This window comes from Colobus angolensis, unplaced genomic scaffold, assembly GCF_000951035.1.
Source record: "Colobus angolensis palliatus isolate OR3802 unplaced genomic scaffold, Cang.pa_1.0 Scaffold91, whole genome shotgun sequence".
Taxonomy (NCBI): domain Eukaryota; kingdom Metazoa; phylum Chordata; class Mammalia; order Primates; family Cercopithecidae; genus Colobus; species Colobus angolensis.
The window spans coordinates 3231424-3246575 of NW_012123043.1; the positions used below are offsets into that span (position 1 = coordinate 3231424).

The 15152-nt window shown below is 38.3% G+C and overlaps 1 protein-coding gene across 1 annotated transcript in view; it reads right to left on the bottom strand.

Annotated features, from left to right (window-relative positions):
* KIF14 (kinesin family member 14) overlaps window positions 1-14283 on the bottom strand; it is a 67277-nt gene extending 52994 nt beyond the window's left edge. The window contains exons 1-7 of the mRNA XM_011931705.1: window positions 13094-14283; window positions 10830-11084; window positions 9607-9694; window positions 4463-4561; window positions 2377-2429; window positions 1486-1516; window positions 644-751 (exon numbers count right to left, since the gene is read on the bottom strand). Coding sequence (XP_011787095.1) covers window positions 644-751; window positions 1486-1516; window positions 2377-2429; window positions 4463-4561; window positions 9607-9694; window positions 10830-11084; window positions 13094-14205 — 1746 coding nt within the window. The 5' untranslated portion in view covers window positions 14206-14283. The remainder of the gene's footprint in view (window positions 1-643; window positions 752-1485; window positions 1517-2376; window positions 2430-4462; window positions 4562-9606; window positions 9695-10829; window positions 11085-13093) is intronic.
* Window positions 14284-15152: the final 869 nt, after the last annotated feature.

Genomic DNA, 15152 nt, shown 5'->3' on the forward strand with positions numbered 1-15152 from the left:
AAAATAAAATTTATTGACATGATGCTATGTATATGCGTTAAGAATCAAGCAAATGGTGTTATGCCATTTTTCTTACCACTATAAGATGAAGCAATGGTTGCAGTGAGCGGAGATCGCACCACTGCACTCCAGCCTGAACAACAGTGTGAGACTATCAAAAAAAAAAAAAAAAAAAAAGTCTTAATATAAAATTGTTACAGATTTTAACAGTGTAATTTTAAGTGAATTTAATTGTGATGGTAAAAAAAAACTGAAAGATTATATACCAAAATGTTTAGAGGGGTCCATCTGAGTCGTGGAACCTAGGGCTAAATTTTTAAAAATCCTTTACTTTCTGCTGTTTTTCTAAATACTCTGCATAATTACTATACATTATTTTAAAACATACTATCATATATTGATATGATCATATCAATGGTACAATAAGCATCTATTATTGATTTAAAAATTTGGTAAATAGCATACTGCCATAAGTCATTTGGTCATTGACCAAAAGTCATTGAAACTAAGGTATATTCCCTATAATCAAATTGGATTTACATATTTATATGACTGTACTTTTACTTTTTGATTTAAAGAAGACAGTAAGAAAAACATGAATTACTTAAATGTATTTACTATTTTGCCTGTGGGAAAAAAATACCTTGGTCTGGGTCATCACCAGTGTGAAAACTGAATGAGATCGGGAGCTTTTATCATTCATCCCAGTAGCAGCAGTAGCTCTTTGTTTATTTCCCAATTCTAGCCAACTCTTGTAAGAAAAAAGGAAGGAAGATCAGATCAGCAGACTGTAATTCATTGGTATAAAAATTAAGAGAGCTAACATACTCACATTTGTAATTAATTTATAAAATGAAATGAGTATATATATTTTAATAATTTATATTCCCATTGCCTTTTTTTTCTGTCACAGAAATCTGAGGCAAGACATAATAACTTTAAAAGACTGTTTCCATAACTCTAAGCTTACATGAAGGTTAATATTTTTAATATAGAAGAGCAATTATTTTGATTAAAACTTAACAAACAAAATCAGTTTGTGATAAATTAAAGAAACTAACCTTTTATTTGTAAAACAGCAATTAAGAGAAAATATTTAGGATTATGCTTTCGGCCGGGCGCGGTGGCTCAAGCCTGTAATCCCAGCACTTTGGGAGGCCGAGACGGGTGGATCACGAGGTCAGGAGATCGAGACCATCCTGAGCTACACGGTGAAACCCCGTCTCTACTAAAAAATACAAAAACTAGCCGGGTCTCTACTAAAAATACAAAAAATTAGCTGGGCGTGGTGGCGGGCGCCTGTAGTCTAAGGAGGCTGAAGCAGGAGAATGGTGTGAACCCGGGAGGCAGAGCTTGCAGTGAGCAGAGACCGTGCCACTGCACTCCAGCCTGGGCGACAGAGCGAGACTTCGTAAAAAAAAAAAAAAAAAAAGGATTATGCTCTTTCTATCTAGTGAAAAGAAGACAAAATGCAATCAATCTTACCTGGATATCAGTGTAAGAACTGACAACATTCCTATTTTTAAGAAGTGAAAAGACAAAATCAATTTTACTGATGATTATACTCTTGTTCTCATAAAACAATAACAACATTTCAATTACATATTTACTCTCTGAAGATCACAATGGACTAAATCATGAATATTATTTTACTGATTCTCCCAGAATCTTTTATTTTCCCCATTCTTAAAGGACAGGAAATAAAATAATGCTTTAATTTTAACAAAAGTATGATTTTTCTTAACACAATGAAGCACCTTAGCATCTTAACATAATACTGAAGTCTAAATCACAATACCAAAAGACATACTTTAACACATATGTATATGCATAGGTATATTTATATGTGGGTGTATATGGGTCCCAATACAATCCCAGATGTATTAAATGCAGCTGAGTTAATACTTAATCACTTTTCTTTTCCTTTAAGAAAGCATTTGGAGTGTTGGAAAAGAAAGTAAAGGACTCCTGCCATGTATCAAACTCTTAACTCTTCTTACTACCTCCTTTCCTGTTTAGCTTAGAGTCATAGGTATAAAAAGCAGGTTGAGAGGGAAGATTTAATTAATGATGAAAGGAAGGGGTAAAAGGGAGAAAAAGCAAATATTTACTTCATACTCAGTATAATGAATATTCCATGGCAGACACTTTACAGGTACTGTGAAAGACACAAGCAAGTATATAAACAAGTAACCAACACGCTATGGAAAGAGAGGGAAAACTCAATTGGACAATATCAAGGGTAGAAGGCGAAATAGTTACCCAGGGTTTCAAAGTTAGGCAGGCCAATGAGAATACAATAAAGATTATAGGAGAGTAATATTCACTCTATTCATTTGTTTTATACTCTTTGCCCTTGCTGAGCCAAACACTTACATTGACAGTGCTTCAACATATGGTCCATAAACAGGATGTTCCCTCACTCTCAGCTAGTAGAAGCAAATACATGCATCATTAGGAGTATGACAAATATTTCATATAATTTTAAATGATCGCTTTTTCTATATCTTGAGTTTAAGGTAAGACATTTGTCTTTATCCAGGAAAAACACACACACACACACACACAAAAGCTCTCACAAAAACAAATCTGTGAGGCATTAGGAAACAGCTTCAATATAAAAAACTGTTTATAGTAGTACAACATGCAATAACATATTGTAGCATCAAATGTCTTACTAGTTTTTTTCTTAAAAACTGGTATTAGAATTGTCTAATAAACAATAATTAGAACAATGTAATTTAGCATCAGATGTCTTACCTGTTTGTTTGTTTGTTTGTTTGTTTTTGAGATGGAGTCTTGCTCTGTTGTCCAGGCTGGAGTGCAGTGGCACAATCTTGGCTCACTGCAACCTCTGCCTCCGGGGTTCAAGCAATTCTCCTATCTCAGCTGCCTGAGTAGCTGGGATTACAAGATAGCACCACCACACCGGCTAACTTTTGTATTTTTAGTAGAAAGGAGTTTCACCGTGTTGGCCAGGCTGGTAGGGAACTCCTGACCTCAAGTGATCCGCCCACCGCGGCCTCCCAAAATGCTGGGATTACAGGCATGAGCCACTGCACCCAGCTTATCTTCCTAGTTTTTCAGTAAGACATTTAAATCTTGCAGTAGCTATGATTTATATACTTTTAAATGCTCTCTAAAACATATTCGTTAAATTTCAGACATTAAAATTTTTCTTTATTGTTACATTATACATTTTCAACTTTGTGAGCAGAAGCTTTAAACATACAGAAATCATAGAAGCAAACATCAAGTTTTGTTTCAGTTTCTTGATGTTGCCAATAGTAAACTGCACAACCATGGGCAAGTGAAGAAGGCAGCTGACTTTTTTTTTTTTTCTTGAGACAGACTCTTGCTCTGTCGCCATGCTGGAGTTGCAGTGATGCAATCTCAGCTCACTGAAACCTCCACCTCCCAGGTTCAAGTGATTCTCCTGACTCAGCCTCCTGAGGAGCTGGGACTACAGGCATGCGCCACCATGCCCAGCTAATTTTTGTACTTTTAGTAGAGATGGGGTTTCATCATGTTGGCCAGGATGGTCTCGATCTCTTCACCTTGCAATCTGCCCACCTCAGCCTCCCAAAGTGCTGGAATTACAGGTGTGAGCCACCGCGCCTGGCTGACTTATTTAGATTTTTGTTTATTGTGCTCCAAGGTCCATTGTAAAATTAAAAATTTTAAATTCAAATAGCAGTTTTTAAAAAAAATGATATAATTGTGAAACTTTCTATTCACAGATTATCTACAAGGTATGAATTTGCTAAGTAACCCATTGAAATACATATTCTATAATAAAACATAATTTTAAAAAGTTTTACTACGTTTTGGCTTATAGACTATTAGGGATCTGGTGTTCAACTTACACGGTCCAACTAAATCTTGGAACAACTATTTTATCTTTAGTTTTACACAATTCTTTATTAAAATAAAGAGGTTAAATCTAACAACTAATTTAATTTCTACTAATGATAATGTTCTGCTTATTTTCTTTTTTTCATTTTTTATTTTTTGGAGACAAACTCTCACTCTGTTGCCCAGGCTGGAGTACGGAGGCTCGCTCTTAGCTCATTGCAACCTCCGCCTCCTAGGTTCAAGCAATTCTCTTGCCAGAGCCTCCCGAGTAGCTGGGACTACAGGCGCAAGCCGCCATACCTGGCTAATTTTTTGTATTTTAGTAGAACAGGGTTTCACCGTGTTGCCCAGGCTGGTCTTGAACTCCTGAGCTCAGGCAATCCGCTACCCTCAGCCTCCTAAAGTGCTGGGATTACAGGAGTGAGCCACTATGCCCAGCCAATGTTCCACTTATTTTCTAAATAATCTAATCGGACTATAGATCCAAACATTTGCTGTCATGTATTTCTAGTAAAACTTTAAGCCATATCGTCCAGAGAACTCAAATAATTAGATGTATTTATAAGAACAGAAATTCAAAACAAATAATAAATTGTTTTAATCTTACTGGTTGCTTTCTCTGCCCATTTTCATCTTTACAAACCAGAAGATCATGAATTTTTTCATTATATACTTCAAAGAAGCTCATTTCAATGTGATAGCTGACCTAGTAGGAATAGAAACACAGTATATAATTTATTTTAATGTTTTGCAAATAATATCTGTGATTAGGATCTAGCATCCAAAATATATAAATATATAAAAATATCTTACAACTCAACAACATAACAGCCCAATTTTAAAATGCACAAAGGACTTGAATAGACATTTCTCCAAAGAAGAATATACAAATGGCAAACAAGCACATGAAAAGATGATCAACATCATTTCTCAGTAGGGAAGTGCAAATCAAAATCACAGTGAAAAACCACTTCACACCCACCAGGATGGCAATAATACGAAGAAGAAGTGGAAACCAACAAGTGTGGGTGAGGATGTGGAGAAACTGGAACCTTCCTCCATTGCTAGTGGATGTAAAATGGTGCAGCCACTTGGAAAATAGCTGACAGTTCCTTTAAAGGTTAAAAATAGAATTACCAGGCCGGGCACAGTGGTAATCCCAGCACTTTGGGAGGCCGAGGTGGGAGGATCATGAGGTCAGGAGTTCGAGACCCACCTGACCAAAATGGTAAAACCACATCTCTACTAAAAATACAAAAATTAGCCGGGCGTGGTGTCGGGTGCCTGTAATTCCAGCTGCTTGGGAGACTGAGGCAGGAGAATCGCTTGAACTCGAGAGGTGGAGGTTACGGTGAGCTGAGATCGCGCCACTGCACTCCAGCCTAAGCAACAGAGCGAGACTCCATCTCAAAAAAAAAAAAATAATCACCATAGAAATTTGAAATTCCACTCCTATACATCCAAAACAATTGAGAACAGGTATTCAAACAAAAACATGCACCAGTGTTCACAGCAGGACTATTCACAATAACCAAAATGTATAAACAACCTAAATGTCCATCAACTGATGAACAGATAAACAAAACTGGCATATCCATACAATGAAATATCATTCAGTCATTAAAAGGAATGAACTACTGTATATGCTACAATGCAGATGAACCTCAATACATTATGCTAAGTGAAAGAAGCCAGACACAAAATATCACATACTGCATGATTCCATTTATATGAAATTTCCACAGAACATGTAAATTCATAGAACAAAAGCAAATTAGTAGTTGCCAGGGATTGGGGAGAAGGGGGAATGGATTGTGACTGCTTAATGGGTAGAGGGCAATGAAAATTTTTTGGGACTAGAGGTAATAGTTGTACAACATTACAAATGTACTGAATACCACTGAATTGTATACTTTAAAGTGGTTAATTTGATGTTATATGAATTTTATCTCAGTAAAAAAAATTTTAATATGAACAACAAAAGTCTTTGCACTTCTTCTTAACGTCTACATAAGTTTCAATTAAATCCAATGAGCATTTCTTAAGTACCTACCTACTGTGTGTATGGCTTTAGGTTATTGTCAGAAAGACCTTTATGTAAGACAAGGTTCTTGCCCACGAGGCTAAGATCTCAGAGACATATAACATACCTTCCAACAGACAAAACACAGCAATAGAAAATTAATTAAGAAACAAAATGAGATGACTATAAATAAAATGACTAATTAGAAAAGGGAAAATTTAGGATGGCCAGAGAGAACAGGGAAGGAGGAAACAGAATGTGAGGCATGAGAGACAGAGTAGACTAAACCAGAAAGAGGGGTAGGGCATTCTTGGGTAAGGACAACAGCATCTGTGCACCGCATGTGCTCAGAATAGGAAAGACACCCTGTAGGCTGACATTTTATCTGGTAAGACGGAACCTTAAATTAATTCTTCCTGATTGGGGCAGAAAGCAATCATTAGACTAAGTAGGCTGAGCTTCTCCTCCTTTTGACTCAGAAAGATACAGTGTAGAGGCCAAAAGGAAAATTTTGCTTCCAAACAGTTCTTCTAACAGTTAAGGCATGGTTTCCTTATTAGAGAATAAATTGCATCCACTGACCCACAAGTGAGTCAGCAAGCATCTAACAGAATTGGAAGCTTCAAGGGAGTGTCAAAGAGATTTAAGTTCAATTCACCAAATATTTATTGTGTCCTACGAGGTACAAAGCATTCTTCTAGGAGCTGTGGGAAAATATGAGATGAACTGGACATAGTTTTTATCCTGAAAGAACTCAGAATCTAATTGGATATGCAATATAGTACATGAGTAATAGAAGACAGAACATAGTTTGTATCATGAGAGAGAAACAAAACACTTCCAGACAAAGAGACCAGGTATATGGGAACACCAAGTAATTATAAGGTCATTGCCAAATGCTGTGAACAGGGATGGGGGCTGTCAGAATTCAATAAACATGTAATAATGCTTTTATTGTGTAAAGTAGTATTTTATGTTATAGAAGCTCCAGGAAGACTTAGAAATGAAAATGTAGTATGGGGAACAAATTAGAAAAGGTAGCTGGGGCCACATTGGAGAGGACCCACTTTTTTCTTCTCCTTTGAGGCTCCTGGCATCGTGCTTGCTACACCACCTTCTATTACCCCCATCCACATACTATTATCTTCTACCATCCTGATATAACCACATTTAGTGGGGTTCACTATGTACCAGGCACTCTTCAAACCCTTTTGTATAGATCAACTCATTTAATCCTCACCACAAATCTATGAGAATGATATTGTCAATATCGTCTCTATCTTCTGTTCCGAAACACAGAGACATTAAGAAAATTGTTCAAGATCACATTTCTACTGCAGTGATGAAGCTTAGATTCAAATTCAAATAATGTATCTCCCAAGTCCAAGCTCTTTTTTTTTTTTTTTTTTTTTGAGACAGAGTCTCGCTCTGTCACCCAGGCTGGAGTAATGGCATGATCTCAGCTCACTGCAATCTCTGCCTCCGGGGTTCAAGCGATTCTCCTGCCTCAGCCTCCCGAATAGCTAAGATTACAGGTGACCGCCACCACACCCAGCCAATTTTTGTATTTTTAGTAGAGACAGGGTTTCACTATGTTGGCCAGGCTGGTCTCAAACTCCTGACCTCGAGTGATCCACTTGCCTCGGCCCCCCACAGTGCCAGGATTACAGGCGTGAGCCACCATGCCTGGCTGACCATGCTCTTAAGCATTCATTACACTATGGCATTCAATGACAGTCATTCCATGCAAAAATTTGAGCCTCCCATCCTTTGAAATAATTCCAAAGACCTTTGCCTCAACTTTGCTTCAGCTTCACCTATCTATCTCTCCCTGGCTTTACCTTCAAATTACTATTCTTCTAAAATGTGAACAATCAATAGAGGACTCTACCCTACAGGCCCACAGCTTTCTCACTCTCTTACGCCCACTAAACTTGGACTTGAATCATATTTCATCTCCTAATCTCAAAACCACCATGTTTCTATTGATCCCCATATTCCTCTTATTTTCAATTTAATTACTGGGAATGAGAGGTTGAGGGTTGAAGAAGAAGACAGAGGAGAGGCAGTATATCCACAGAGCAGACAGAACTCATCATTACTCAAATCTACTTTTCCTCTTGTGATCTCAAAAAATGAGATCGATATCTAATCTGGTTGTCCAACCAGAAACATTGAATTCTCTCTCCCTCATCCTCCATTTCCAATAATCAGCAAGTCTTACCAGTTATACTTACTAAGATAGTCCTTCATGAGTCAAGTTCTGCTTGCCTCTCTAGTTTATTCTTTTTTTTTTTGAGATGGAGTCACGCTCTGTAGCCCAGGCTGAAGTGCAGTGGCGCAATCTCAGCTCACTACAACCTCCATCTCCCGGGTTCAAGCAATTCTCCTGCCTCAGCCTCCCAAGTAGCTGGGATTACAGGCATGTGCCACTATACCTGGCTAATTTTTGTATTTTTAGTAGAGACAGGATTTCACCATGTTGGCCAGACTGGTCTCGAACTCCTGACCTCAGGTGATCTGCCCACCTCGGCCTCCCAAAGTACTGGGATTATAGGAGTGAGCCACCACACCCACCCTCTAGTTTCTTCTCTTATCACTCTCCACCCTCAAATTCCATGCTCAAAGCAAAGTAAACAATTTATAGATTCCTAAAGGCTCCTTACTTTTTTGCTTTGAAAGCAAAGCATGGTACATGCATGGTACATGCTGCTCCCTCTTCCTGGAATGTCCTTCTCCCCTTCTTCACCAAGCTAATAATGCTATGTAGCCTTCAAAAATAAGCTCAGCTGCTCGTTCTTCTAAGAGAATGTCTCCCTCCAACCTTGTATGTTCTCACTTATATGTTCTATTAGAGCATCTACTTTAGTTTGTTTAGCATTTAATTGATTGTACGTGGCTGTTAACTGACTTATTTCTCCCACTACCCTCCTTCGAATACAGGAACTGGGTCTTTTAACTCCAGACCCCTAATCTAGCACAATTTTCCCAATTTCCCTTATCATAAAAAATACTAGAGGAAAAGCACAAAAATTGTAAAATCCCAAGCTCTACACCAGACCAACTGACTCAGAACCCCCAGAAGAGATTTTTAGTAAGTGTGCACACACACATACACATGCACATATATGTCCCTGTCAAGAATCCCCAGTAATTCTTATAACCAAGTGAATTTGAGGAAAAAAAAAAAACTGATCTAACAAGCTGCCTAGCAACAGCAGAATGCTCAGTAAAAGCTAGCTGAATGTATAAATGAATAAGTGAAATAGGAAGCCAGTACAACCTATTCAGGTGTAGTACAGTGGAAAAAGCGTGGCTTTTGAAGTCAACTCCGGGTTCAAATCCCAATTTCACTACTCTTTCTGATTCACATTGTCCAAAAGTTTACGCCTGCTGTCCTTAGTTAAGTCTGTGCACCTATCTGACTACAAAGACCTGTATAATAGCACATAGCTACCACATTTGTGAGCCTCTACGTATACACAAAAGTAAAGCAAAAACGAGAGAAGACAGAAGAGATAACTTCACTATCACTGCCCACAAGGTGAAATTGATTCTGAATTTAGAATTTCCACCCTCCCTCTCCATACCACTGTTCCAAAGAATAGTGATCTATAAATTAGAACTGATCTGACATTAAGTATTTCCTTAGTGGCTATGACTGATTTCAACTTAATTTGACTACTTTCTACTCTGATAAGAAGCTTGCAGATATTATAAGAACATACCTCTTGGGTTTGTTTTCTGGCTACTTGAGAAAAAAGATCTTCACAAAATCTTGGAATTATTCCTGGTTCTTCACTAAATCCCATCATCCTGAAAAATACATTATGAATAAGGAGGAAATAAAACTAATTCTTTTTGTTTTTTAATTCTTTTTGGGGAAATAGGCAGGAAAGGGAGTAGGAAGCAAGTTCACGGAATCTCTTTTTTTTTTTTGAGACGGAGTCTCGCTCTGTCACCCAGGCTGGAGTGCTGTGGCCGGATCTCAGCTCACTGCAAGCTCCGCCTCCCGGGTTCACGCCATTCTCCTGCCTCAGCCTCCCGAGTAGCTGGGACTACAGGCGCCCCCACGTCGCCCGGCTAGTTTTTTGTAGTTTTTAGTAGAGACGGGGTTTCACCGTGTTAGCCAGGATGGTCTCGATCTCCTGACCTTGTGATCCGCCCGTCTCGGCCTCCCAAAGTGCTGGGATTACAGGCTTGAGCCACCGCGCCCGGCCTACGGAATCTCATAATTAAGAATCTGGACTCTGGAGTCAAATCTGCCTGAGTCCAAATCATGACTCCAAGATACTTAACCTCACTAAACTTAAATTTCCTCTACTGTAAAATGGGAATAATAAAACTATGTAATTCAGAGAATTGCTGTGAGAGAATATAAGCAAAGTCTTTAGCACAGCGCCTGGAATATAGTAAGAACTCAAATGTTAGCTACTGTTAAAATGCTGAGTATTTCCTTCTAGGACAGGTATCATTATCATAGCTACCATTTATCAGATGTCCCCCTACTCCTTTCTTTTTAAGAGATGGTGACTAAGTTGCCCAGGCTGGACTCGAACTCCTGCACTTAAGCAATCCTCCTACCTCAGCTTCTCAAGTAGCTGAGACTACAGGTGTGTGCCACCACATCTAGCTTAGACGCTTTACTTTTAATTCTTGCCAAAATACTTACAAGATAACCTCTCTGGGCCTCAGTTTACATAAAACATACAAAGTATAATAAAATGGGGCCAATGATAATTACAAGATGAACTGTATCAAGGTAAATGCGTAAACTGAAGCCCAAAGGCTAAGTAAATTGCCCAAGTTTGCAGAACTAGTATATAAAATGGATGAGATTTGGGCCAAGATCTGTGTGGTTTCAAAACTATATTCTTTCTATCACCCCCATGCCACTTCTCACAAAAGTATATTTAAACACTTGGATAACTGCATTTCCAATACAACTTACGTATATGATTTTCCAGAGCCAGTCTGACCATAAGCAAAAAGACAGGTATTGAAGCCTTCAAAGGCTCTTTCTAGGAGTGGTGCTGCTAGCTTCTCATAGACAGTTGTCTGGCTAGCGTAGTGAGGATGACATTCATCAAAAGACCAGAATGAAACATCATAAATAAAACTATAAACTTGTTTCATGTCAGGATGTTCCACAGTTATTTCTTTCCCACTCATGAAGACCACCTGGGATGCTTTTTCAATCTTCTCTCTTGAAAGAAGCACAAAGAAAAAAATCAAGTAACTAAAATTATCACAGGTATTCTCACAGAACATAATAAATACCTCAAAACTATTTAAACAATCTTCCAAGGCAAGATAATCCTTTAGTTTTCTGTGGAAAATGCAGATAAGCAAACAATTTTAGTGGGTTTCCAAAATATATTTCCTGTGGCTTCAGTGCCACCAAAGGGAAAATTCCAGATTTCTCCAGAAAACCTATCCTACTTTTACAAGATTTTTTTCCTCTTTTTTTTTTCTCTTGAACTATACCTTTCCCCATCCCACCTACTATAATCTATCTATACTCTTCGTTCAAATCTAGAAACATCTTTATTATACAAAGTTGGGGGGTACCAATCTAAATAAAGCTGGCATAAAATACAAATATAATTTTAACAAACTCAGTTGACTATAAGTTTGAATCATAAGTCTCTCTTGGCTACTAAAGATCTCTCCTCCTTCCTCTAGATTCTCTCCCTTAAAAATCATGAATCTTCATGTATACCCTTTTTCCCTTTGAGACTTAGGTGGAAATCTTTCACTTACTTTAGATCTACAGAAAAACATCATCACTCCTTGTCTGGCTCCAGATATCCACTCCCTCCCCGCTCCACCCCTGACTCTGTGACTGCTTTAAATCAGAATTTATTCTGGAAAAAACACGTGCCTCATCAATTTGACAAGTACTCTACCCTTGCCCTGCTTTCACGTCTTGTCTGATGAGTTTGGAATCAGGCATTTGGTCCCTTAATAAGTTCAGTATAGGCATCCATCTTGCGTTTTGTCCCTACCAGCTCTTTCTATTGTTTCTCTTCCTATCATGGTTCTTGAGGCTCTATTAGGCATTCCAATTCTCTCAAACCAACTCACCCTCAGTTCTCCCTCTTAATACTAACCCATTTGCACAAAAAAGGTTCTACAGTACTGTATAACTTGCCTTTAACTACTGACCCCTTAGGTTCAAACTGGAGGTTCCTGCCCCAATGCGGTGGTCACCATATCCTCTTCTAACTTGCTTAGATACACAGCTTCAAGTTAAACACTATTAACCCTGTGAAGTTTTTCACTGTCCCTTAAAATATTTTAAACAACTACATTAAAATATTTTAAAACAATTATATTTTGTCACATTCACATTTTCTCATGTCCATCTTTTCCAACCTTATCTTTAATCTGTGTCTTTCCCACCCACAACCACTTTTAGAGAGAGATTTTTTGCCATCAAAATCAAATCTAATGTATCACTGCATTTATAACTACTATATAGTAATCGGAGATGATGATGATGGTAATCACTACTCTGGAAAGGGTTTTGAAAGGACCTCTTTAGGGAACTAGTAGTTAGTTATGTTTTTTTTTTTTTTTTTTGGAGACAAGAGTCTCATTCTGCTGTCACCCAGGCTGGAGTGCAGTGGCCTGATCTCAGCTCAATGCAGCCTCTGCCTCCCGGGTTCAAGTGATCCTCCTGCCTCAGCCTCCCGAGTAGCTGGGATTACAGGTGTGCACCACCACACCCGGCTAATTTTTCTATTTTTAGTAGAGACAGGGTATCACCATATTGGCCAGGCTGGTCTCAAACCCCTGGCCTCAAGTAATCTGCCTGCCTCGGCCTCCCAAAGCACTGGGATTACAGGCGTGACCCACCACACCTGGCCTGTTATGGCTCTTTTTAAGGGATAGGTATAACATTCCAGCATATATTGCAGATCTGAAAGCAGATTTCATTAGAGACCTAAGTGACTTATTCAGACTTTTTAAAAGCAATATATCTAGAGAAACTTCAACATACAAAATATGGTGATTCAATTTTTTAATTTTATAGTCATCAAAAATTATCAACACACTACAACTAGACCTAAAAGTTTTCTTTATATAAAAATATTGCCAACAAGTTTCAAGTTTGAAGATGCACGAATACAGACCTTCCAAAGGCAGAGAGGAATTAAAGGTACATTACATGTAACTGCTTGGCTTTAGATTTTAAAAGGCGTCACATACCTCTTGGTGAAAGGCCTTACGCGTACTGCCACTGTCACTTGACTATTCTCTACTTTTAAGGGGTCTTTTCCTGCAGAGGTGTTCTTAACTACAGTTTCTTCTTCAGGAAGGATTGTATTTTCTGCTGACCTTTCCTGTTTATTCGCAAGAAAGGAACTTTTTGGTCTTTGTTTAACTTGAAGGTTAGACATTCTATTCTTCAGTATTGATGGAGCTGGGCTCTTAAGCTGAGGCAGACCGCACTTTGGTGTCAATTTGTGTTCTGTTGTACATTTTGTAGGTGTTCTTTTTTCTAAGCTCCCAAATTTATTTGAAGTTTTTGCAATTTCATTTCCAATAGTTCTATGATGCAAGTTTCCTGTTCCCGACACTTTGATATCCAATTTGCTCTGAGTAGGTTTCGTTGTCAAGTGTCCTGATCTAACAACTTCAGTGTGACTCAGGGAGGCAATGGGTGCTCTATTACTTGAGTACTTAAGTGCAATATTTTCATTTGCTCTACTGGGGGCAGAAAATGTTTCTTTGTATTTCTTATCAGCCATCATTTCAATGACTTGTGGATCTTCATCTAAAGGCACACAAGAGGCAACAAAAGAGTTTTTAGCATTATTTACAGTCCTTACATTTGTTCTACTTTCCTTAGAAACACCATTATTTCCTGTTTCACCTCCCACATTCAGTGTCATTTTGACAGAATCTGTTTCAGCTGTTTTCCACTTTTCTTCAGAATCTGTTTTAGCACGACGTTGTAATGCAAGATGTGTTTCTGCTGTTTTTTCAGCTGTGTCTTCCAAATCCCTACCAAGTAAAGATGATTCTTTGTTCCTTGTAGTTCTTCTCTGAAGTGTCAATTTACCTACAGGATTAGGGGTAAGGGGCATGTCTGCTGTTTTTTCACTGGCAGAAATAACATAAGTGCTATTTATGTCTCTGACTTTACCTGCAGATCTCAATAATGGATCATCATTTTCACATTCTGACATATCTGACTTCAAATGCAGCTTAAGTCGGCTACTGTGGGTGAGGGCATTCAGTGATGAACTATTTTGGGAAGAAGGAATATCAAGAATATCGCCGTGGTTATTTCTATTATGAGTACTGTGTAATGACATTTTGGTAGACAGTTATTTTAAAAAAGAATGTTACTAAGACCCTAAGCTCTTCTTTGGACATTCATTTGATTTCCAGCCATTTCTTATGTATCCATTTCTGAAAATATCTGCTAAACTGAAAGAAAAAAAAAAAAGATTTAGATTACACAGACTACAAACAAGCTTTAAAAATATATAGAGAACATCCCATTGTGTAAGTAAATTCCCAGAGGCATACATTACAATAGATCACAATCTGCAGCTCAGATACTGCTTCCAAGCAACTTCAGGCAAGTCTCTCAGAGAACTTACCATCATTATTCAACAAATATTGACTAACTTTCCACTAGTGCCAGGCCTTCTGATAGATAGTGTAGACTTCAAAAACAAGAATACAATTCCCATTTCTTTAGTCTAGAAGAAATATACTGATAAGCCATATATCAAGTCAAATGTGTCAAGTGACTTAGGAGACGTAAGAAGTGCATGTCAACATCGATTTCCAAGTACTCTCAGCTCAGGGAGTGGGAAGGACTAAAGGAAACCCTGGCACCTAAATCAGAGTGTGGAGCAAAGTATTTTTATAAATACCTGCTACATGTATTTTTTTTTTTTCGCCAATGTTCCATAAGAAGGTTTATTTTATTTATATAAAAATTTGTGGTTTTTTTTAGACGGAGTCTTGCTCTGTCACCAGGCTGGAGTGCAGTGGCGGGACCTTGCCTTGCTGCAACCTCCACCTCCTGTATTCAAGCGATTCTCCTGCCTTAGCCTCCCAAGGAGCTGGGACTATACAGGCGCCCACCACCACGCCCAGCTAATTTTTGTATTTTTAGTAGAGACGGGATTTCACCATGTTGGCCAGGATGGTCTCGATTTCTTGACCTTGTGATCCACCCACCTCGGCCTCCCAAAGTGCTGGGATTACAGGCGTGAGCCAGCACGCCCAGCCCATGTATGTTGAATAC